At 61.1% G+C, this 24,484-nt stretch overlaps 1 protein-coding gene, 1 long non-coding RNA gene and 1 other non-coding gene across 4 annotated transcripts; 1 reads left to right on the top strand and 2 right to left on the bottom strand.

Moving 5' to 3' along the window:
- Positions 1 to 2,722: 2,722 nt before the first annotated feature.
- TLE5 (TLE family member 5, transcriptional modulator) lies at positions 2,723 to 10,998 on the bottom strand. 2 transcript variants are annotated; one of them, XM_072787911.1, is made up of 7 exons: positions 10,841 to 10,998; positions 9,704 to 9,801; positions 7,297 to 7,360; positions 6,047 to 6,091; positions 5,489 to 5,551; positions 3,930 to 4,004; positions 2,723 to 3,839 (listed from the first exon to the last, which is right to left on the bottom strand). In XM_072787911.1, exons 1-7 carry the CDS (start codon positions 10,865 to 10,867, stop codon positions 3,621 to 3,623), a joined length of 591 nt encoding a protein of 196 aa, XP_072644012.1. In that variant the 5' UTR covers positions 10,868 to 10,998; the 3' UTR covers positions 2,723 to 3,620. The 2 variants fall into 2 exon arrangements, with proteins under 2 accessions (XP_072644012.1, XP_072644011.1); XM_072787910.1 differs by having other exon boundaries at positions 2,723 to 3,842; positions 10,841 to 10,997.
- A 4,042-nt stretch (positions 10,999 to 15,040) lies between these two features.
- On the top strand, positions 15,041 to 21,352 carry LOC140611103 (uncharacterized). The gene is made up of 2 exons (XR_012012440.1): positions 15,041 to 17,352; positions 20,456 to 21,352. It is a non-coding gene; the product is annotated as an uncharacterized lncRNA (long non-coding RNA).
- LOC140611509 (U6 spliceosomal RNA) lies at positions 15,392 to 15,498 on the bottom strand. The gene has a single exon (XR_012012660.1). It is a non-coding gene; the product is annotated as a U6 spliceosomal RNA (small nuclear RNA).
- Positions 21,353 to 24,484: the final 3,132 nt, after the last annotated feature.

The following is a 24,484-nucleotide window of genomic DNA, read 5'->3' as shown; positions in this document are numbered from 1 at the left end:
CGCCCCGCCGGAGGGGCTCCTGGGCCCTCCCCAGGTGGGGGGAACCAGCCCTGCAGCGGGACTGGGGGGCCGGAGCCCCAGGGGGAGACCCCGAGGGCGCAGAGCCCACCCCCGTGGCTGCGCAGGGCGCCCGGTCTCCGGAGGAGCCCCCTGGTTTGGGGGTGTCGGGTCGTGACCCCCCTCCCACGGCGCCCTTCATCTGCCAGCAGCATCAGGAATCACAGCATCAGCTGACAGCTCGGGCCCTCGCAGGCTCCCTGCTAATTCTCCCACCGATTTCCCAGAAAGTGACATCAGACAAGTGACCTCACTTGCCTCAAATCTCCCGTTAGGGTCTGAGGCGGTGGCAACCCAGGTGGGCCCTCAATAAATGTGCTAACATTTATTAAGTTGCTCCTATGAGCCAATTAAGAAAAAAAAAAAAAAAGAAAGAAAAATCCTGCCACCAACCCTCCATCCCGGCTGGGCCTCACTCCCTATCCACACACACGTGCTGACACACTCTCTATTTTCCTGGTTATCTGTCTTTTCCAGCCAGAGGGCAGGGATTTATATCTTCTGTGTCCTGGGGAGCTCAGAGGTCTCAATAGATGAATGAATGAATGTGCCCAGAGCCGTAAGCATTTCCACCGATTAAATAATACGATCTTCATAACGAGGTTTGTTCTGAGATCCTACCCATTTTACAGATGGGGAATCCAGGATCCACGGGGGTGGAGCTGCTCGTCTACACTCTCCAGCCGTGAGAGCAAGAGCCGGGATTTAAATCGAGGCTGGAGACCAACCGGCTTCCTGGAACCATCATGTGACATATTAATATGTTGTCTGTGCGGGACCCAGGTGGAGGGACCCCAGAGTCCTGCTTTAGGGGAGGGTCAGGGGACAAAAGGGACATCTGGAAGTCTCGGAGGATTACAACCCTGGGGAGGAGGGGGAAAAAAGAACAGGGTTCCAGACAGAGGGAACAGCATGTGCAAAGGCCTCTAGGCAAAGGAACAGCAAGATGCTGCAGTCTGGCTGCAGCCTGCTGAAGAGGGATAACTGGGAGTCTCGGTAGCAGGACCAGCTGCCATGGAGGCCCCCAAAACCTATTTTTCAGGATTTTTTTAAAATCGTGAATTGTAACACACAAAAGAGCGCACAGGTTGTAAGCGAACAAGTTGATGATTGCAAAGCGCACACACCCGTGTCCTGAGCCCCCCCCCAGTTAAGAAATGAAACATGGGCAGCCCCGTTAGAAGTCCCCCTGTGGCCCCCCCCTGCCAAGGGTAACCCCATGACACCTGCCACTGTAGGTCACCTGGGCTTGACTTTGTTCTTTTTTTTTTTTAATATTTTATTTATTCATGAGAGACACACAGAGAGAGGCAGAGACACAGGCAGAGGGAGAAGCAGGCTCCCTGCGGGGGGCCCAATGTGGGACTCGATCCCAGGGCCGAAGGCAGACGCTCCACCGCTGAGCCACCCAGGGATCCCTTGACTTTGTTCTTGGTAGAAATGGGACGTTCGGTATTTACGCGTTTGTACCCGGCTTGCCTTGTTAAAGGGTGCGCGAGATGCGGTGGGCGGTGTCGGCGGAGCCGGGCCTCACTCTTCTTCGCGGCTGCATCGTGTTCCAGGCACGATTAGGTCACGGCTCGTCTGTTCTGCTGTGGTTTCCAGTCCGGGGAAGCGGTGACTGGGGACAGCAGCTCTGAACGCCCTCGTTCGTGTCTTTGTGGGGGCAGTGGCCCGGCGGTGGTGGCCAGTCTGCCGGGACACAGATCCAGGAGCAGGGGAATCGCGAGGTGGGGCCCAGGTAGCCTTCCAAGTAGCTGTGACAACTGGCGCTGCAAAAGGTTTACGCTCTCCCAGGGTCCTGGGCGAGTTTGGGCTTTTGGCACAAGGATGACTGGTAGGCAGGGAGGGACCCCAGCACGCTGGCATTTCTGGAGGGGCTCCGGCTGCGGTGGTGGACTGCTGGGGCACAGCAGGCGGCTGGTGGGACCACCGGGTCACGCGCCCCCCCTCGGCCTCTCTTTCCTCGGGGACCTGAGCCACTTCCCCAGAGGTAAGCAGTCCACCCCAACCCCCCTCCCTGTGCCCTTGGTCCAACCTGGGAACCCACTGGATTGGGGCAGGTGGGAGTTTCTCGGAGTCCAGAAGTCCCTTGGGTGCCCGGGTCCCTTAGGGTCTGCAATCTACACTGCCCGCCCTGCCTCATCCTCAGCCTTGCCCCGTTCCCTGGGGGGGCAGCCGGAGGCCTCTTGATAGCCTTCCTTGGGGTTCCCCTGGGTGGTCCAGCTGGGGCGTGGCAGGGACGCCTTGGACAGGTCCTCGGAGGGTCTGGTTCAGCTGGGGGGGGGGCGCTGTGTGTTCTCTGATCTGGCCAAATGGGCAGCGTGGGGATGCAGTGGGCGTGGGTCCTGCGGGCTCAAAGTCTGGTGTCTAAGGGAAAAGAATGGCACCGAGGAGCCCTCTGGCCTGGGGATGGGAAGCCGGGTCAGCTCCGCTTCAGGCCCCTGGGCCGGGCTGTGTGACCCAGAGCCTCCAGCTGCCCCTCCGGTCTGGGCATCAGTTCGGGAGACAGACTACAGGGACAGGCCGGACCCCCCACCCCCACGGGGACTCTCCGGATCCGGCCCGTCAGGAGGAGGGAGCTCAGACACGAGGGAAGCCCCCTCCTCCCCTGGGAAGGGGGGCACCGCGGCAGCCCACAACACAGAGGCAGGAACAAGGCAACCAACCTTCTCACATCTTTATTTGAAAGGCACAGCTAAGCCCACCCTCGGTACAGCAGTCTCCCTTCTCTCCGCAGCGATCAAACGACTCTACACAACAAAAGCTGACAAGTCTAAAAGGCTATATACAGACACAGGTGTGGGTGTTGCTTGTTTTTTTAAAACATTTTTCTGTCCTTTTTTTTTTTTTTTTAAATATCCCTTTTCTTAAAAGACAAGCTAGTGTACTGGAAAAAGGAAAAAAATAAAATAAAAACCAAGACAACTTGAGTACCCTCATCTTTATTGGGGAAGGGGAGAAAGGGAATTCTGGGACGCCCGCCCGCCCCCACCCCTGCGCCTGGCTAGGCTCCCTCTCTCCGCCCCCTCTCCTGCAGGGGAGAGGAGCGGTGGGCGTGGGCTCTGGAACTAGCCTTGCGGAGGAGGAGGGGAGTGAGGGGGGAGGGACGCGGGGTGCCCAGGGCGGGAAGGGGCAGCTAGCGTGGTGTTTGCATGCAGTGCCAGGGTGGGAGGCTGGGGGCGCGCCCTGAGGGGCCCGGCGGGCGCGGGCGGGGAGGTGCGGGGGTGCTGGGCTTCTGGAGGCTCTGCTGTCTTCGGGCCTGGCCTCCCCTGTGCGCCTCCAGGCCTCAGCTTACCTCCCGGGTGGAATGGGCAGGTATTGGCCCACTCCGGCTGCAGGGGGGGCGGGGAGGAGGGGAGAGGGAGGAGGAGGAGGGAGGCTGGAGCCGGGGGTGTGAGAAGCTAGGGGTGGCACACAGGCAGGGCTAGGACCCCAGCAGGCGGCTACCATAAATACTACCGAGTTCAGCCAATCCCGAGCTACACTGTGTCTTGCGCTAAATGTTCCTCTCTCCATGTCTGTGTCCCCTCGCCCCCCCACCCTCCCCACCCCGCCACCCGCTAATCCGACTTCTCGCCGTCATCCTCCTGGTGGGTGTCACCGTCGTGCCCGTTCTTGTCTTCCTTGGAGAGATGGGCCTGGGAGCCCAGCGCAGACAGCGAGAGGAGGCCGGTGCCGGCACTGACGGCGGGCAGCGAGGGCGGCTGCAGCCCCACGGGCAGTGGGGTCAGGGGCAGGGCCAGGGCCTGCAGCTGGGACAGCTGATGGGCTTGGAGCTGCTGCTGCAGGGCAGACGGAGGGAAGCATTAGCTGCCTGGGGCCCCTGCCCACCCAAGGCCCACCCAAGGCCACCCAAAGCCCAGACGTACTCGGATGATGGAGTTCAGCTCGGGAGCGGTGACCTGCTTAGCCCTCTCGATGGCTCCCAAGACCTGCTGCTGGTGCTGGAAGGGGGATGGGGTAGAGACAGAGGAGCCAGGTGCTGTGCCCCGATCTCTGTGCAGGTTTGGGGCACAGAGCCCAAGAGGAGCCACCCTCCCTGCCCCCGAAAAACCCCTCCCTCCAGCCGCTTCTGTTCACCAAGCCCCAGTCTCTTCCTCTGGAAAATGGGGACAAATGACAGATTCAAGAAGACCCAAGGGGATTGGTGCCAGATACTGAAGAAAATGCCATTAGGGGAGTCTGAGAGAAACCCCGGACCATGACCTATTCAATGCCATGTGCAAAGGAGTCAATGAACAGTGCACAACCTGGCCAACCATACAGAGAAGACCTGATCCTAAGAGCCTGCAGCCTGTGCCTCTGAGATCTGCTAATCCAAGATCCTCTCCTTGCACAACTGGGGAAGGCCCAGTGGATTCTGGGTTCAGGGCAATCCCTCCCACACCCGAGCACTCCCTGAAAGTCTGTTTCTCCTGCCAGTTTCCCTTTTTGCCTTGCCTACCAAGAAGTTCCTGTCATGAAAGGAAAGCACAAGTCTAGGTCTATCAGAGCCCCAAGAACCCCCTTCTCTAGGGTTTTCATAGTATCCTTCTGGAATTGTCTCTGGGCAAGCAGGTTACCCAAAGGGCCCCAAGACATGGTCAGGAATCCAAGAGGAAATGATAAATTATGGACAGGAAGCCTGGCAGAGGGCAGGAATGGCTCCGGTGATGGAATGGGCCTCACACCAACGGTCTTAAAACCCCAAAAAGCCGGGATGCCTGGTTGGCTCAATGGTTGAGCATCTGCCATTGGCTCAGGTGGTGACCCTGGGGTCCCAGGGTCGAGTCCCACATTGGACTCCCCGCAGAGAGCCTGCTTTTCTCTCTGCCTGTGTCTCTCAGGAATAAATAAATAAAATCTTAAAAAACAAAAAACAAAAAGCCAAAGCAAGAGCTCAGTGCGTGGTTCCCCGGGGTGCGTGTCCACGCGTCCCTGCGTTCATGTGCATGCAGACCTGTGTCTGCAGGTGCGCGTGCGAGCCTCATCTATCTGTGTTGAGCCCGTGCACGCCTGCCTCTGTGTGCACGTGTGTGTGCAAGTGCCCTCCCCGAACATGCGGCCCCTGGTTTCTGGCCTGAGGCGGCCCCCAGGGGCCTGGCACACAGATCTCAGAAGGGAAAAAGGCAGAAGCAAGAAAGGGAAAAAAAAGATCCTTGGTGCAGCCTTTGGCATATCTGACGTCTTCACCCACGAAATGACTCACTCAGGCTGGGAATTCCACAGCAGGGTGAGGCCCCTCCCTGTACTGCCCTGTGCCCCTGGGGTTCCTCCGATCTGCGGATCTTCTGTGTCTGGGAGGTCCAGAGAGGGGAGGCGTGTGCCCTGGGCACCCAGCAGCTGCTGCCCCAGAGGGCCGTGGGCGGGGGTCGGGGTGGGGGGAGGCCCGGGCAAGTTCATGGCCCAACCACCTCCTCCTCCCTTCAGCCCCGGGGGTGCCACTCACCTCTTGGGAAAGGTAGGGTAGGACCTGGGCACAAATCCCATTCAGCCTCTTGACGATCTCGGCCTGCAACACACAGAGGCTTCAGTGCAGGGGAGGCGGCGGGGAGGCGGCAGGGGCAGGTGCAGACCAGCCCCAGTAGCCGGCGGGGTTCCGGCTGAGAGGAGCCCAACTGGGCCCCGGGTCGCATCAGCACCTCAAGCCTATGGGCACCCAGTCGGAGGCAAAGGTGGGCTCTGGGGCCAACCGGGAGTCCAGGCTCGGGGACTGGGTGGCCCTGGGAAGATGCCACCCAGCATGGGGGAGAGGGTGGCCCACAGCACAGTTCTTAGGACATCCCTGATATTGGCCGACCTCAGGGGGCCGGAGGGCGAGGGGCAGTCTGGGGGTTCTCAGTGTGCTGGCGTGTCACCCCCTCCCACAGGAGTCAGCCGGGTGGGGGTGGTAGTTTGGGGGAGGCCGGAGAAAGAACAGGGAGAGGGGTGTGGAAGGTAACAGGATAGGGGGGTAGACCTGGGGGTCACCAAGGGGCGGGCCCACCTGCCTGGGGTGGTGGCCTACCTGCTTGTGCATCTCGATGTTCAAGCCGTAGGACATCTCGTAGTACTGCGTGGTGGGGAGACAGAGAGAGAAATGGGGTGGGCCAAGGATGGGACGCACAGTGTGGGAGGACGAGGGCAGGTGGGGCGCGCATGCGGGAGCAGGGTCTTGGCCCCTCATGGGGCCACTTGCGGGGAGCTGGGGAAGCGTCAGGGCCCCAGCCTGGCCCCAGCCTGGCCGGGCTCCCCTGGCTTCTGGAGTAATTATCCAGCCCCCTCTCCAGCACACATACATTCCAGGGCGCCTAATCTTTTATCTTTATGTGTCTTGTCTGCGGGTGGCCCCAGACTCCAGGGAAGTTGGCCTTCCTGGGTATAAATAACCAGGATAAACAAAGCCTGCTGGGTCTGGCTCTGGGGTCAGCAGCACCCCCCTCACGCCCCAGATCTGACCCTGCCTCCTCCCCTCCTCTAAACCCCCTCATGGCTCCCCATCATCCCTGGGGGTGGGGCAGGGGCAGCCAAGTTCATCCCCAGGACTTTCCGTGGTTTCTCCTTCTCTGTCCAGCAAGCTCCTACTCATTCTTCAAGACCCGAGCTGCAGTGCCCCCGCTTGGGGCAGTGAGCCCCCCCTGGGGAATCCCCCAGTCCCCCATAGCTCTCTCTCGCCCCCTCCCTATCCCTCCAGGGCCAGGAGGGTCAGTGCCCAGCCAAGCCTGGGAGAGCTGGGCTCTGGGCTGGGCCAAGGAGGGGGGCTTTTAGATGTAGGGACTGCCACCTGGCGGGGATGGATCCAGGCAGGATCTCAAATGTCAGGCAAAGAATGTAGTGTCACCCCTTCCCTCCCCCTCCCAGGATGTCAGCTTCCTGCCCGGCTGCGGCTGCCCCCCCCCTCCTGCTGAAGCTCAGGCAGGGAGGGGTTAACTGCCCGGCCTGTGGGGGCAGGGAGGGATCCGGCCGCTCCCCCAGTCAGTTCCTGGCTTTGGCTTCCACGGCAGCGGCCTCCTCTGCTGCCAAGGACAGCCGGGGGACCTGGCAGGCCCGGGCTGCAACCCGGTGGTTTGGCACCTGGGCCACTGGCTGGGCGGGCGGCCAGGCCAGCGAGGCGGCCTGGGCCAGGCCCTGGGGCCGGCTGAATGGAGCGCGGACCCCGATCCTCGTCCATCCCAAGGAGGTGGCCGGGTGCAGGCAGCTGCCAGGGCGGGTGGAGGAGGGTCCAGGGTCACCCCGCGCCCCCCTGCCCTGCCAGCCGCCCAGGGCCAGCTTACTTACCATCACATAATGACGCTGCATCTCGGACTTCTCGCTGGCCAGCTTGTCACATTCGAGCTTCAGGCTGGAAAAGAACAAGATGGGGGGGTGGGGGTGGACTGAGCCCCCTGTTGTGCGGGGAGAAGGCCGTGTCCCCCTCTGTGAAGATGGGGCGGGGAGGGGAGGGGACGTGTGTGCCCTCAGGCTCTCTAAGTGTAAACCGGGGATCCTGCAATCAGCCTTGTGGCTCTGGTGGCGGAGAGAGTAACGGGGAATAACACAGATAAGCAGAGTCGAGCAAACACGCCGGGTCAGCCAGGGACTCCGAGAAACTTCTCTGCACTCCAGACGCTTGATGAGATCAGTGATACGAGCGTCATCCTCATTTCACAGATGATGCAACGGATGCCCAGAGAGGTTGAGTAACTCGCTCAAGGTCACACAGCCCCGGAAAGCTGGCTTCAGAGGCCACAGTCGGAGCCACTGGGGAAAACTGTCCAGCCGGGGACGAAGGACCAGAAGCCACAGTGGCTGGAGAGGGCGGAGGGCGGAGGGCGGAGGGCGGGCTGGCGGGGCCCTGGGCCCAGCTCACCGAGGGGTATCCGAGGGGGCCCGGCCTTGATTTCACCAGCGGGGAAGAGTCCACTGTTGGGTAACAGATGGCAAGCCGCTGGCCTCTCTCAGGCCCCCGCCGCAGGGACGGGCTCTGGGCACCTCCCAAAGCACCCCCCCCCCGCCCCAAGGGGGAGGGCAGAGAGAGACCTAGAAAGCCGCGGGCGCAGACCCCAGCTACATGCGGTGGCTTCAGGGTTCAGGCCCGCCACCTCGCTGCTGTGTGGCTCTAGGCAAACTCCTCTACCTCTCTGGGCCTTGTCTCTGCATCTGTAGGGACTGACCTCCCAGGGTGGGGGTGCTGAGAAAAGGAAGTGGATGAAGACCAGAGAAGCTTCTAGAACAGCGCCTGGTATACAGGAAGCACCTGATACATGCTTGACCTTCTGGTCAGTCATCCCAGGGGCCTGGCATCTTCGCTTCACCAAAGTGCTTACGACGGGTCTGCCACTGTGCATGTGGCTATGGGCCCCACGTGTTTTTTCTCCCCCTTTCCTTAAAAAACGCTATTTGTGGATACCATTGGGGGGAAAAAAAAACAATCAGGCAATTTCACGCCAAACTCTGAATTTCTGGCCCTGTTTGAGGGTCTGGCAACTCCTGTGTGTACCCACCCCATGGGAGGACCCCTCACAGTCCAGAGAGAAACCCAGGTCCACCGGGTGCAGACCCCAAGGTTCAGAGAGGGTGTCGGGTTTAGCTGAGGACACACAGTCCTGTGACGGCCCTCTGACCCCCCGCTCTGGGGTTGTCAGGCCCCAGGGCTCACTACGAAGTGGGGGCGCTCTGGAGGGGCTCCGAGAACCCAGGCCTGCCCAGCCCAGGCCCTAAACGCTCCACATCAGGGACCACAAACAAAGTTCCTGGGGCCTGCCTTCAACTGCCAGTGCCTCAGTTTCCTTGTCTGAGAAATGGGCACAGTTAAGAGGCCCACAGCGGGGAAATGCTACAAGAGGACATCGGTTCAGCATCTAGCACATGGGGAGTGAGGAAAGTCGCCTTGAAAGGTGAGATTTTTTTAAAAAATCTATCTACAGATCTGGATCTCGCTATTTTTCTTTCTTAAAACCCAGAATCTGTCTTGGAACCTGTCTGCGCAGCCCAACAGGCCTAGAGAGCCGCTGGGGTCTGCGACCGTGACCGAGGACTCCGGCCCGATTCCCAGGCAAAGCCCCCCGCCCCCCAACAGCCTTGAGAATCTGCGTTCCCCAACCCAGAGATTACGGGCACATCTCGGCCTGGTCTCAGTGCTGTGCATCCTCAGGAAATCTCTGCCCTCTCTGGGCTTGACGTTCTTAAAGCATGAGACAAAGACAGCACCGGTCCAACCCCTCCATGCTGCACTGCGCAAGCCCTTTACGGCGCCAGAACGTTAAATTCTGGGGGAAGAGCCTCCTTGGAGAGTCTTGTTGGGAGCCGGGAACTCATTCCCCAAAACTAAGCAGAGAAGAGACAGGACAGGCTGCGGAATGTTTTCTTTCCGGGGTGGGGGGTCCATCCTCCACCAGGCTCCTTGGGAGGTCTTTTATCCACGCGGGGGGATTGGGGTGGGGGTGGGGAGAGGCCCTCTGAAGCCACACAGCCCCAGTGTCTGGACAAATAATTTAACTTTCTGTGCCTCAGGCTTCTTACCAGTGAAATGGGTTGTCTTGAAGTCTACGAGTTTAATATCCGGAAAGTGCTCAGGACAGGGCCTACCCCGTACCAGGACGCTCTCGGCCTCCATTTCTTCAAATAGGTGTATAAAGCAGTAACCCCCCCCCAGGCCTGGGGGGCCTCCCCCCCCAACCGCCAGGGCCTCTGGCCCCCAGCTCACCTGTGGTACTGAGCCTGCAGCAGCTGAAACTCGTCTTTGATGCGGTCGCAGGAGTCCGAGGTGGTGAATTTGAGTTGTTGGGGTAGGTGAGAGGAGCCCTGCGGGGAGGGGGCGGCCGGGTCAGGGCCCCGCGGGGCGGGGTGACCCCCGGGGCAGGCGCAGCTGCAGCGCCCCCCCCCCCCCCCCGCCCCACTTCCCGGGCCCGTGTTTACAGCCCCTGGCGCGGCCCCCGCCCTCGCTTCCTGCCCCCGCCTCTCCCGGGGGAAGGCGAAGGGGTGGGTGCGCCCGGGGCCGCCGCGCTCCCCGCCACCCCCAGGCTGTGGGGGTGCGTTAGCAGGTCCGCCCTCGGCGGGGGGCGGCGCGCGCCCTCTACCGCCCCTCGGAAGCGCCGGAGGGAGGTGCAATCCGAGGGCCCCAACCGCCTCTGCGGGAGGGGGGCCGGCGTCCTGGAGGCCCCCTCCCCAAGTTGGTGGGGGTGCCCGGCCTCCCCGAAAAGTCCCCTTGGGGAGGGGGCCTCTCCCGGCGCCCGAAATCACCCGGGGGGGCGTCCGCCCCAGATTCCCAGCACCCTCCTGCCCGGCCGCGTTCTTCCGGGAGGGGTGCGCCTCGGATCCCCCCTCATCCCAGGCCTCCAGACCAGCCCCGGAGCTCGCGGGGCCCGGCGGGGCTCCCGGGGTGCCCCAGGCCCGAGGCCAAGGCCGCCCGAGGCCCGGCCTGGCTGGGGCGCGGGGGGGGGGGGGCCTGCCCCGGGGGCCGGGGGGAGGAGGAATCCGGGCCGGGAGCCGGAGGGGACCGGGCCTGGGAACTAGGGGGGATCCGGGCCGGGCGCGGGGGGAGCGGCCGGGACCTGCGGGGGCCGGGGAGCCCGGGCGGTGGGGGCGGGGGAGCCGCGCTGGGCCCCGCGCCGGAGTCGGGGGAGGCGCCGAGCAGGGAGCTGGGGATGGGGGGGCGGCCCGGCCGGGAGCGGGGAGGGCGACGGCCAGGCCGGGACCCCGGGTGCCAGGCGCCGACCTGGGGAGGCGCGCGGGGCCCGACCTGGGGGGGGGCGGCCGGCAGGGGACCTGGGGGGGCGCGGGCGCGGGGATGCGGGGCCCCGACCGGGGTGGGGGGGGCGCCGGGCCGTCGGGCCCCGCTTACCGAATGCCTGCTTTGTGGAAACATCATGTCAGTCGCGGCGGGGGGCGCGGGCTGCGCCCCGGTTGTGCGCCCCGGCTCGGGCGGCTCGGGCGGCTCGGGGCGCCGGGCGGCCGCGCCTTTGTCCCGGCGCCGATCGGCAGCTCCCGGGGCCGCCGCCGCCGCCTCCCGCGCCCGGCCTCGCCCGCTTCCTGCGCCCCCTCCCCGCGCGCCCGGCCCCGGCGCGCCCCGGGCCCCGCTTCCTGCGCGCCCGGCGCCCCTCCCCGCCCCTCCCCGCCGCCCGCCTCCCCGCACGCCCGGCCGCCGCTCCTATTGTCTAATGGCGGCGGCGCCGGCACTGGCCGCGGCCTCGGCTCGCGGAGGCTCCGGCTCCACCTGCTGCCGCCGCCGCCGCCGCCGCTGCTGCTTCCCGGGCCCCGTGCGCGCCGCCGAGGGGGGCGCGCGCCCGGGGAGGCCTGCGGATCCCCACCCAGCCCGCCTCCCGCCGGCCGGCGCGGTGACCTTGGGCTCGGCGCGCCCCGCCCCGCCCCGCCGCGGCCCCTCCCGGCGGGGGGCGGCCGGCCGCGGGCCTCGGTGTCCCCGCGCGGCGAGGAGGGCCCGCCGCCCCCGTCTACACCGCCGGCTCCGTCATGGCGCGACCTGGACGCGTGCCAGGGACGCGCTCCGTAACCTTGGCCCGCGGGCCGGCTGCTCTGCGGGGAGGCCGCGCTGACCCCGCCGCCCCCACCCGCGCACCGCGCCTACTGTGTGCGGGCCCGCTCGGGACCTGGGGGTGGGGGCGGGGTGTGCGCGCGCGCGCGTGTGTGTGCGCGCGCGTGTGTGCAAAATCCCGGCCTGGTGGAGATGGCAGGAGACAGACCGAACCCCCAGCTAGGGGGCAAATGAGCCAGCGGGGAGGGCCAGGAAAGTGCGATTTGAAACAGAGGAAGGTCAGAGAGGCCTCCTCAACCGCAGAGGACCTGAAAGTGAGAGACAGCCCGGGGGGGGGGGGGGGGGGGGGGGGGGGGGCAGGAGTAGCAAGTGCAAGGGCCCTGAGGCAGGCCCAGCCTAGCACTGGGGACGGCGCAGGGAGGCAGGGCCAGCAGCTTCACACCTTGGTTCCCACTGGAGGCCTGCGCTCTGAAGGGCCTGTGCGGGTTCATGGCCTGCTGCGCTGGTCTGGAAATTCCTAATAGTTTTCCAACAAGGGGTCCCACAATTTTTGTTTTTAAGATTTTATTTTTTATTTATTCAGAGAGAGAGAGAGAGAGAGAGAGGCAGAGTCACAGGCAGAGGGAGAAGCAGGCTCCATGCAGGGAGCCCGACATCGTCGGACTCCATCCCGGGACTCTAAGATCACACCCCGGGCTGCAGGCGGTGCTAAACCGCTGCGCCACAGGGGCTGCCCCGGGGTCCCACAATTTTGTTCTGCACTGGGCCATGTGAATTCTGTAGCGGGGCCGGCGGCATGACAGATGGTGCAGGGCCTTGGGGGCGGTGGGGGGTTTTACTCCAAGGGAGGCTCTCGAGGCAGGAGGCCGCGACCCCCCCACCAAAGGCCCGGCCAACTGGGATTCTGATAGGATCACTCTTGCTGCCATGTGGATAACAGGCCCCAAAGAAGTTGGTGAACTAATGCCTGGTTAGCCCGGCAAGTGCTAAATACAGTCTCTTAATTACCACCACCATCGCTGTCATTATCGACTATGCCGCTTGCCTCTCCGGATATCTGTGACTTCTCTGGGCCTTGGGTTTTCCCCGTCTGCAAAACGGAGACTTAGGACCCCAGACACCTTTCCTGGGCAGATGGAAGGCCAGACGAATATGAGATAAATAAGCAAAATTTAAGGCTTCCTCTGCCCTCCCCTCCTCCCCCCCCCAAAAAAAATTCCTTCAAGATAAATACTACTTTAATGTTCTTTACAAATAAAAATCCATCCCAAAAGAATTCGTGATGAGCAGAATATTAGTGTGTTACATAAAGACACTATCTGATGGGGCCAGAGATGAGTAAGGATAATGTGAGTCCCCCTTGTCCCCATGGTATAAGAAAAAAAGGAACCCATTTTTGGAAGGTTCTTCAATGTTCCTATCGGGTTCCGGAACACACAGTCCCCACAAATCATATCAGAGTCCCCGATGTAGATGGGCTATAGAATTTTGGGGCAAGGAAAAATGAAAACGCAGGATCTCTAGTTGAAAATTGGTAGGAATTTAGGAATTTCAAGATGTTGACAACAGAGCATTAGACCGAGAGCAGGGCCTGTCCTTCTAGTGCCCGGTCCTTTGGGACAGCAGGAGCCACACGCCAGACGCTGTTTCTCCTGGGAAGCCACCCGCGTCTGAGCCTGAGCTAGGGAGGCAGTTCCCAGTATTCAGGCATTTGGGGCCACGCACTCTCATTTTTAGCAGACCCCAGGCTTGGTGGGCAGGGGCGGAGCTGGACTCAGGAGCCCCCGCCGTCCAGTGGGGTCAGGGCCGGGCCCTTCAGCGGGCACAGAGGCCCAGCATTGTGTGCGTGAATAAAATCAAGCAACCGAGCTGTGTGTGTTTTTACCACATGCCAGGCTCTGCTTTAAGGATTTTAGCCTTAGGTAATAGAGCCGTTTGAAGATGAGGACATCAAGGCACCATGAGGCGAAGTGACCTGGCCAAAATCACACAGCTTGAAGGTGGCAGGGCCCGGGTGTAAAGTCAGGTAGTTGGGCCTTGCCCCACGATGTGACACTGCCCCTCCAGGTGGGGCATGAAGGCAGGCACGGTGGGATAGACCGGAGGTGGCCGGGAGGCCTGAGGAAGCAGGCCCCTGAGTTCCAGACGGAGAGGTTGGCATTTTACACGGAGGGCACCGGGGAGCCTTGGGAGGTTTCAGAGCAGCGTCTCTCCGTCAGCCTCTGCGCTCTTGACCGTTCTGGCCTGGCTCATTCCCTGCGAGGGCCCGCCCCGGGCACCGTGGGGAGCTCGAGCAGCATCTCCAGCCCCCCGCCTGCTCGGTGCCAGGAGCGCCTCCCTGCCCAGGCTTGACAAGCAGCAGCGTGTGCAGACTCCGCCGAGTGTCCCGGGTGGGGGTGGGGGGCGCGAATCGTCCCTAGCTGAGAAGCTCTAAGCACAGAGAGTCGGCCAGGTAGAAGCCTGGTTGTCGGAATGGAGAAAGGCAAGGTGGGAGGCTGGGAGGTGGGGTGGACAGGGTCGGCCTGGGCTGGGCCCCTGGCAGGAGCGGAGGGTGGGGGGCCAGGCGGGGAGCAGGCCGCAGTCCCAGACCAACAGTCCCGACTCTATAATTAATTGGGGTGGGTGGTGGGGCTTTCGAGGATCTCGCGGTGGGGAGGTGCCACTGTGCACCCCTCGGCTCCCACCGTCCCCGACTCTAGGCCACATCCTGGGGTCTCTGCTGCCCGCTTGCCCAGGTATCTCAGGGCTGCACACGGGAGCAGGTGGGGGCAGGGACCTGGCTCGTGGACGTGGCCTCTGAGACCAGAGCACCTGGCAGGCTGCTGCTTACGGATGCGCGGGGCCCCGTGGGCAGAGCCCGGCACCGCCTGGGCGTGATGGATGCGCTGCCGGCCTTAATCACAGGTTGGGGAGGAGACGGGTGACCACCCAGCCGAGCGGCGGGTGGGGGCACAGCGGTCCGGCTCCGGGTCTGAGCCTCTGGGGCGGTGTGAGAGTCCTACCCTGGCCCTCACACCCCCGGCCCGCCCCAGAAGGGAGCCGCGGCTCATGCCCTCCCGCGGGGAATACCTGCCGCACCTACTCAGTGTCAGGTGGGATTCTAGGAGGAGGTTTATGGCGCTGACGGGGGCGGCTGAAAATCCCTCCGCTTGCAGAGCCAATGGGCTTTAAAAAGTTGACTTAAATCCTGTCTTTCCTGGGGCCACAGCCCTCCCTGAGGTGAAAGCCCAGGTCCTCCCTGGGGCCCCCGAGGCCCTGCTGGAGCTCGCCATCCCCTCCCTGTCCTCCCCTCCTCTTCCCTCACCCTTGCTCCCTCTGCTACAGCCAATGGGGCCTCCTTACTGTTCCTCTGACACACCAGGCCCTGGTCCACGCCCCAGGGCCTTTGCATGGGCTACTTCTGCTCCAATAGGCATCCGCCAAATGCCATCTTGACTAATTCTTTCCTTTCTTTCCAGGCTTGGCTTAAAGGTCACCTTCTCAACGAGGCCTCATTGTGACTTCTCTATTTAATTCTGGCAGGGCCGGGACTAGGGTAAGTGCACTTTTGAGTGAGGCACTTTCTTCAGGCATCAAGTTTTTTTTTTTTTAAGATTTTATTTATATATTTATGAGAGACACAGAGAGAGGCAGAGCCACAGGCGGAGGGAGAAGCAGGCTCCCTACGGGGAGCCCGATGCGGGACTTGATCCCGGGACCCCAGGGTCACACCCTGGGCCGAAGGCAGGCGCTCAACTGCCGAGCCCCCCGGGTGCCTCAATAGCTATGACTTTATCGTGAGATTCTCATAGATGGGAAACTAAATAAATAGAATAGTTGTTCTGTCCATTTCATTATACCATGCGTTTCAATTGCCTGTTTAGTGAAAAATGAAGAAATCTGTAATTTTTGGCTTACATTTTTAAAAACATGGAACATTTCATGAATTTGTGTGACTTCCTTGTGCAGAGACCATGCGAATCTCTTCTGTATCGTTCCAATTTCAGCATATGTGCTGTTGAAGAGAGCACCCTCATGTTCTTTCAGTGAGACCCAAAGTCCTCCTCGTGGTCCCCAAGGCCCCACACCACCACCCAGTCCCCTCTCTGTACCCCCTCCTCTATCTGTCCCCCTTGCTCACCCTGCTCCAGCCACAAGGGGCCCCCTCGCTGTTCCTCCAACACACCAGGCCCAGTCCTGCCCCAGGGCCTTTGCATGGGCTGTGCCTGCAGCCTGGGAGGCGCTTCCTGTGGAAATCACCTGGCCCATCCCTCACTTCCTGCAGGTCTCGGCTCAGGTGACATCACTTCCTCCCATAGGCTACCTTGGGCCTCCCTAAACTAGCCCGATATCCATTTGTTCCCTTTCTCTACCTTAAAGGAACATCTCTGTCTTTATATTTTCCTGTGTGTGTTTATTGTCTCCACTAGAATAAAGTCAGCTGCACGTCAGCTGCACGAGGCAGGGATTCAGGCTTTTTTATTCCCTGCACAGAGCTTGTCACACACAGTAGGTGCTCAGTCGACCTGGCTCGCTGTGAAGATCACCTTTCTCAGGACGAGGCCACCCAGCAAAGCAGTCCCAGGGCCTCCCAAAGCAAAGCACCCCAGCGGGGCCCTAATAAACAATAAGCACTCACTTCTCACAGTTCCCAGGCCGGAAGGTCCAAGATCCAGATGCCGGTGGTGGTGGCGGCGGCGGATGAGGTCTGCCTCAGTCTGTCCCTGGCTGGGCCCGGACTCCGCCGCCTGGGGCCGCATGCTCACGGCCTCTCCTCCACGGGTGTGCACACGTGGCCAGGCCGCCGCTGCCACCAGTGCTATCGGGTCACAGGATCGGGGCCCCACCCGGTGACCTTCACTACCCCCTACAAGCCCCATCTCCAGATGCAACCCCGCTGGGGGCAGGACCTCTCCGTCGGAATCTGGGGGGCACAACGCACCCCCGGTATAGTTCTACGGGGCTTGTCCTGGAGAAGGACCAGCAGGTGCCGCACGTGGTGCCCGCCTTGTGTGCCAGCCCGAGCCCCCAGGGGCGGACTAGGGCCTGGCACCCCGCTGGGCGAGGGAGGCGGAGGCAGGCACTTATCGGATCATTCCCCCCAGGGCAATTCTGCCTCCAGGGGACGTTGGGCAGCGTGTGGGGACATCTGTGGCTGTCACAGCAGGACGGTGCTCCAGCGTGGGCATGGGCGGGGCCAGAGAGGCCGCTCAGCCCCGGGGGCTCCCCAGAGCGCCCCAGCCCCGTGTCAGCTGCGCGGCCTGGGGGCTCCTGGCTGCTCTAACGAGAGCCAAATGGCAAATTGAGAGGAGGGAGGGGAGCTTCTTTCCAGGCAGGTTTATAACAATGGAACTGACCTTGGCTGAGGGCCGGAGGCTGGTGGGGAGGGCTTCCCCCAGTGAAGGATGTGGGGGGTTACCTAGGTGACCAGTGGTCGGTGCCAAGGCCCGGAGGCAGAGGGTGGGGCTGGGGCGGGTAAGGCGGGGAGGAAACGGCCACCCAGGGGCTCAGCCTTCATTTGGACACCACTGGGGAGCCATGGAAGGTTTTTGGGCATCACAAGAGGGCAGCACGGTCCCACTTCGCTTCCAAACCTCAGTCGGGCTGCTTCCAGGAGAGTAGGACGCAGGGTGGCACCATAACTTCTGTGGGTCCGGGCTTCCACGAAAACCATTGAAGATACTGTTTCCTTTTTTTTTTTTTTTTGAATATTTTATTTATTTATTCCTGAGAGACATAGAAGAGGCAGAGACATAGGCAGGCCCTACAAGGAACCTAATGTGGGACTCGATCCCAGCACCCTGGGATCATGCCCTGAGCTGAAGGCAGACGCTCAACTGCTGAGGCCCCCAGGCGCCCCGAAGATGCCGTTTCCTGATGGATTGGTATGTACACGCAGGTGTAATCCGGGGGGTGCGTGAGGCTATATTCATGATCGTTGTACTCACTGTTTGCCTCTGATGCTGGAGGAGATGGAGACACTTTCCCGGGCCCCTCCACTCTCATGAGCGCTGGGCGCTGCCTGGCAGACGTGTGGGTTGGGCAGGAACAGTGCCCCGAGAGCAGAGAGGAGCTGGGCCCGGCGAAGGCCTGGCGTGGACGTGGACGGGAAGGGCTGGGGTTGATGGAGATTTAGCGTGGGCAGCAGTGGGTGCGGATGGGGTGGCAGGGCCGCCAGCCTGGGAGATGGGGCTGGGGACACTTGCAAGCCCCTTGAGAACTCTGTGCAATGTCCTCAGAAACGTCCAGGAGGAGGGGCGCCTCAGTGGCTCAGTCGTTTAGACGTCCGACTGCCGATCTCCTCAGGGTCTCCATCGCAGGGTCGTGAGTTCAGGCCCCCGGGTTGGGCTCTGTGCTGGGCCTGGGGCCTACTTTAAAAAAAAAAAAAAAAAAAAGAGTCAAGGAGGGGAAAATCAGATACACAGGACTTCATGAGAATTAAAAAGTTTTGTGCATCAATCAGAGGACGCCAGCAAGAGAATGAAAAGACAACTCCCAGGATGGGAGACAATCGTTGCAAATCCCGACAAGACTCCGTTGTCCCGAATATAGAAACAGCAACAGCGAACAAACCAGCCAAGGCAGGAATGGGCAGAGGACCTGGACAGGCGCTCCTGCAAAGACGACATACAGATGGCCGAGAGGGCGCACCTCCTGGCCGTCGGGGCAGGTGTCAAACCTCCGTGAGACGCCACTCCATGCCCACCAGGGTGGTTGTGATTTAAAAAAAAAAAAAAAGGAAACACCCTGTGTTGCTGAGGACATGGAGACCTTGGAGCCCTGGTGCGCGGCCCAGGAGGTGGGGGGGAGGTGACGGGGCGGGGGGGGGGGGGTGGCGGCCTTGGGGGAGACGGTCCTGCGGTTCCTTACAAACTTAAACACGGAGTCACCGTCTGACCCGGCGAGTCCACTCCTGGGTGTTGCCCCCAGGGATTTGAAAGTGGGGACTCAGCAGACCCTCATATACCCGTGTTGATAGCAGAATTATTTACAATGGCCCGAAGTAGAAACAACTATCCACGAACAGATGATTGGATGAGCAGAAATTTACCATTTCAACCATTAAAATTTTTTTTGAAAGATTTTAATTCATTAATTAATTTAAAGATTTTACTTATTTATTCCTGGGAGACACAGAGAGAGGCAGAGACACACGCAGAGGGAGAAGCAGGCTCCCTGCGGGGAGCCCGAGGTGGGCTCAACTATTTTTTAAAAGTAATCTTTATTCTATGCTCAGATGGGGTCCTAACTCCCAACCCTGAGATCAAGAGTCACATGTTTTACCAACTGAGCTGGCTAGGCGCCCCCCGACGGTCTCTAGGTGCACAGCTCAGGGCACCGAAACACACCCACCCCCACCACCGTCTCCAGAACCTTCTATCTCCCCACATGGAGGCCCGGTCCCCAGGTAGCACTGACCCCCACCCCCGCCCACCCCTGGCTCCCACCACCTCCTCTCTGTTTCTGTGGATGGGCCTCCTCTGGGGACCTCCTGAGAGTGGGGTCCTGCGGGAGGCATCCTTCTGGGTCTGGGTCCCCTCCCTGAGCCTGGTGTCCTCGGGGTCCCTTCCTTCTGGTTGTCAGTACATTCACTGAGTTGTGCAACCATCACCACTAATTCCAGAACATTCCATCACCTTCAAAGAATCTCTTTCCCCCAGAGTAGTCACCTCCTCTTCCCCTCCCCAGCCCCCGGCCCCTCTGAGCCCCCTCCCCATCCATGGAGGAGCCCATCCTGGACGTGTCACACTCGCGGACTCACACCCCATGGGGCCTCCTGTGTCTGGCTCCCTCCCTGAGCGTCGGGGACTCGGGGTCTGACCCTGGGGTAGCGTGTGGGCTCCTCACTCCTGCTCGCGGCCCAGAGACCTTCCGGTGCATGGCGGATGCCTCGTGCACATCCGTCCATCCGTGGATGGACACGTGGAGGCTGCTGTGAATCCTCTGCTGTGAACACGCGTCGTGGGACACATGTTCCTCTTCTCCGACACCGGGAGAGGACTTGCCGGGTCACAGGGCCGCTCCGTGGGCCAGCGTTTGAGGAACCACCACGCCACCTTCCACCGCAGCCACCCCCTTTGTTCCCCCAGCCCCGTGGGTGCCCCGACTTCTCCCGGCCTCACTGGGCGCCGTGGGCCCCTCCGCTTCGGCTGTCCCACGGTGGAACCTGCAGCAGAGCAGCTCCTGCTTCCCAGCCTGGCGACAGATGGGGGGGCAGCAGGTGACAGTCATGACGATGGGGTGGGACAGGGTGGCGTGGGGCGCCCCACCCGCGGGGAGCCGCCCTCGTCTTCTGCGCATGCTCTTTCACTGCCTGCTAACCCACTTTGCAGATGCACGCGGTAGAGGCTCAGGGAGAGTGTGGCCCGGCCGGCGGCCTCCCAGCCTTGGGGGATGGGAGGAGCCCCCCCCCCCAAGCCTCTACACCTGCTGCCACCAGCCAGGCTGCGCGTGACCGTGCCGGGCTGTGTTTTCGTGCACTTGCTCTTCCCCGGGAGCTTGTGGCCGCACCCTGGGGAGCCAGGCGTTGGCAGGGCCTTGAGCTGCTGTTGGGGTGCTTCAGGGCCTTAGAAAGGTGTCTGGGCATTTCCCTGGGGCTGTAGGGTAATTAGGCACCACGATTAGCAGGCTGCTGCGGGGGGGGGGGGGGGGGCTTGTCTCTGGGGAGCAGGGAGCAGGAGGTGTGGCCGCCCACCTGCCGCGCCCTCCAGAGGCCCTAAGGGCCACGTGCCAGCTGCGCCTCGGTGACTGGCGGGCTGTGCGGCTCTGGGTGAGGGTCTGTCCCTCTCTGGGCGTCTTTCTCATCCCTCTGGTGGAGGAGACGACGGTGCATCTCCCGCGGTGCAGGACCCGTGGCCCAGAGGCCCCCCAAACAACACAAACGCCGCCCCCTGCGTCGGGAGTGGCCAAGGCCCACCAAGCTCCCGCACGTCCCCACTGCTGTTCCCAGCGCTTGGGGTGGGCACAACGTCCTCTCCCGTTTTACAGCTGAGGAAACCGAGACCCAGAAGCACAGAGGATTTGAGCCCCGGGCCCAGGAGCACACGGCGGGTGCAGAGAAGAGCCAGGATTTGGGCCCCAGCCACCCCGCCTGCACCACCATTTGCACGAGTGGCTGCGTGAAGAATCGTGTCCCCCGCCATCGGCTTCCGTGGAAGCCCTGACCCCCAGCGGGGTCCGTATTTGGAGGTTGGACCTTAGGTGCTGCGGGTTAGGTGAGGGCATGAGGCTGGGCCCCCGTCCCCGGAGGGGGGATTAGTGCCCTGGGAAGGGGATGAGGGACCCCTGCATGTGAGCCCCCAGTGAGAAGGCGACTGGCGTCACCCAGACCGAGAGCCCGCACCGGGCGCCCAAGCAAAGTCAGACGGCAGGTCATCGAATGTCCTCCCCAGAATAGCCCCAGGAAGATGCGGTTGCAGTAGAGGAGACCCAGAGGCTCAGAGAGGGCAGGACGCCTCTGTGAGGTCACACAGCAAGGAACCGACGGAGGGGAGGTTCCCACTCCAGTCTGCCCCGTGCCCTTCTCAGCCCCATCGCCCCCGCCTCGCCCCAGCCCGCCCTGACCTTCCCCAGGACCCAGCAGACCGCTCTAGCGAGGCAGCTTGGCATCACAGTTAATAGACTGATGTGGGTTGAAATCCTCACTCTGGCATTGTTTTTTCTTCCTTTTCTATTTTTAAAAAATATTTTATTGGGATCCCTGGGTGGCGCAGCAGTTTAGCGCCTGCCTTTGGCCCAGGGCGCGATCCTGGAGACCCGGGATCGAATCCCACGTCGGGCTCCCGGTGCATGGAGCCTGCTTCTCCCTCTGCCTGTGTCTCTGCCTCTCTCTCTCTCTCTCTCTGTGTGACTATCATAAATAAATTAAAAAAAACAAAACAAAAACCTACATTGCTTACCTCAATTGATGCAGAAAACACATGTGATAAAAAAATTAAATCTCTAATAATAAAAAAAAATTTAAAAAAAAAATTAAATCTCTAAAAAAATATTTTATTTATTTATTTATGAGAGAGAGAGGCAGAGACACAGGCAGAGGGAGAAGCAGGCTCCATGCTGGGAGCCCAATGCGGGACTTGAACCCAGGACCCCAGGATCACACCCTGGGCTGCAGGCGGCGCTAAACCGCTGGGCCCCTGGGCTGCCCTCTTCCTTTTCTTTTAAAAGATTTTATTTTTAAGTCATCTCTGCACCTAACGTGGAGTTCGAATGCACAACCTCGAGATCAAAAGCTGCTCGCTCTTCCGACCCAGCCCCAGGGTGTTCTACTTGCCGAGCGATGGGCCTATGTCTTCTTCTCTGTGGAACGGGAGCCGCACAAGTTCCAGAAAGTTGTGGGATGGAAGGCAATTAAGGCCTGATTGGGACGCCTGGGTGGCTCAGTGGTTGAGCGTCTGCCTTGGGCTCAGGGCGTGACCCCGGGGTCCCGGGATCGAGTCCCCATCGGGCTCCCTGCATGGAGCCTGCTTCTCCCTCTGCCTCTCCCTCTGCCTCTCTCTGTGTGTCTCTCATGAATAAATAAATAAAATTAAAAAAAAAAACCAAAACACCGTCCTAAATACACACGTGTCTGCCAACCTGGGGACACAACGGCCTCCATCACACACTCTGTCTCAGGCCCCCCCGCCCACAGATGAGCGTGCCTGTGCACACTGGGCTGTCCACTTGGGTCACTGCAGGGCACTCGTGGCTCTTAGAGCTTTGGTGTAAATGAATTGCAATGACAAGAAATTAAAAATTCAGTGCCTCAGTTGCCCTGGTCCTATCTCGAGGGCTCGCCCCACAGCCCGGGGCTAGAATATTCCAATCTCGGATGAAAGAGGTGGGGACCCTCCCGGAGGTCAGGCAGTCAGAGCGCGTTCCATGACCGTCCACACGGGGGCGGCGTGTCACAGGGACGGGAGCCCCAGGCCGCCGCAGAGCACGGCCAGCCTCCCGGGCTTGCACACCCAGGTCCGGGCTCTGGGATGGACTTGGCACAGCCACCGTGGGGCCTGGCCCAGGGTCCTTCCCTGTGCCCTTGGACGTTCTCTGGGTGGGCGCTGTGGCGGGGGGGCTGAGCGGCCTCCCCCAACCCCTATGCCAGGAGCACCCAGGCCTGACGACCCCCTATGTTCCCAGACGTGGCCCAGCGTCCCCTGGGGGCAGAATCAGAGTCCTCCGGAGGCCTCCAGCCTCGATGTCTCTTGGCAGAATCACCCTCAGCTGAGAACCACCGTCCTCGTGAATCTACTCCTCACACGCACCAGGGTTAAGTTATGAAGAAAGAAGCAGCGGGGAGCCTTCAAGCCCTTTCCCGGGGCGACAGACATGTCCACCCAGTGACAAACGTGTGTCCCTTTACCTACGTGCACTGGCTCGGGGTGCATGTTTGCAGCACCCGTGACCCCGGTAAACTTGCACAAGGGGCCTCTTGCCCTGGCAAAGCACGAGGCGCGGTGCTGGCTTCTATTCTATGTCATTTCATTTCTTTTCTTTTCTTTTTTTTTTTTATATTTATTTATTTATGAGAGAGAGAGAGAGAGGCAGAGACCCAGGAGGAGGGAGAAGCAGGCTCCATGCTGGGGGCCCGACACGGGACTCGATGCCAGGACCCCGAGGTCACACCCTGGGCCGAAGGCAGACGCTCAACCACTGAGCCACCCAGGAATCCCTATTCTATGTCATTTCTTTTTTCTTTTTCTTTTTTTAATTTATTTATGATAGTCACAGAGAGAGAGAGAGAGGCAGAGACACAGGCAGAGGGAGAAGCAGGCTCCATGAACCGGGAGCCAGACGAGGGATTCGATCCCGGGTCTCCAGGATCGCGCCCTGGGCCAAAGGCAGGCGCCAAACCGCTGCACCACCCAGGGATCCCTTTTTTTAATCTTTTTTAAAAAATTTATTTATCTATGTCGTTTCAAAGAAATATGTGGGTCCTGGCTTACTACCCTGATCCCGTGACCGACAGATTGACCAAAACGATGGTTCAGTGTACGGTGTGTGTGGGGGGGACCCGAACCCGGAGCCCAGCCCCTGAAGCCCTCCGGCGACAGGAGAGGCCACGGCGGTGGGTCACCGCGTGGAGGATGCTCGGCGGCTGCTGCACGCATGACGCGGAGCAGAGGAAGCCAGACGCGAAGGCGCGTGGCAGCCCCACGGCACATACGTGAGGTTCAAGAGCAAAAGCCAGACTGACCCAGCTAACCCCGGGACGAGGAGCTCTTCTCCACAGAGATCTCCTCATGTCCAAGAAGCACGGGAAGGATGCTCACCGCCAGGGAAAGGCAAACCAAAACCGCAGTGAGATTCCCCCTCATACCCACTAGGACGCTAGAGGGATGATGATAATAATAATAAAAATCATCATCATCATTATCGTCATACTTAGAAAGGAACAAGTGTCGGTGGGTGGTGGGAATGGAAAACCACGCGGCTGAGGAAGACAGTCTGCTGGTTCCTCCAAAGATTAAACACGGAGTGACCATCTGACCCCGATAGACTCCACGTATCTATCTACCCACAAGAACTGAGAACAGGGACTTGAGACCTATTTGCACACCTGTGTTCACAGCAGCCTGAGTCACAGCAGCCAGGAGGTGGAAACACCCAAGTGTCCATCCTGCGGATGAAGGACATGCACAGCGCGGCCTGTGCACACCTGGAATCCGAGCCAGCCTTGGAAAGGAAGGGACCCCGACACCTGCCCCCACGTGGACGGACCCAAGGACACCGGGGCTCAGGGAGGGGACCCAGACTCAGAAGGACGCCTCCCGCAGGACCCCACTCCCAGGGGGTCCCCAGAGGAGGCCCGTCCACAGAGAGGAGGTGGTGGGAGCCGGGGCTGGGGCAGGGGGCAAAGGGTCAGTGCTTCCTGGGGACGGGGTCTCAGTGTGGGGAGATGGAAGGTTCTGGAGACGGTGATGGAGGTGGGTGCGTGGCGGGGTGAGGGTGCTCTGTGCCCTGAGCTGTGCACTCAGACACGGTTAAAGTGGTAAGTTTTAGGTTATGTCCACTTTCCTACAACTTAAAAGTGTT

Source organism: Canis lupus, chromosome 19 (genome assembly GCF_048164855.1).
Source record: "Canis lupus baileyi chromosome 19, mCanLup2.hap1, whole genome shotgun sequence".
Taxonomy (NCBI): domain Eukaryota; kingdom Metazoa; phylum Chordata; class Mammalia; order Carnivora; family Canidae; genus Canis; species Canis lupus.
The sequence above is the reverse complement of the archived record's forward strand: the minus strand, read 5'-3'. Positions and strand labels throughout refer to the sequence as shown.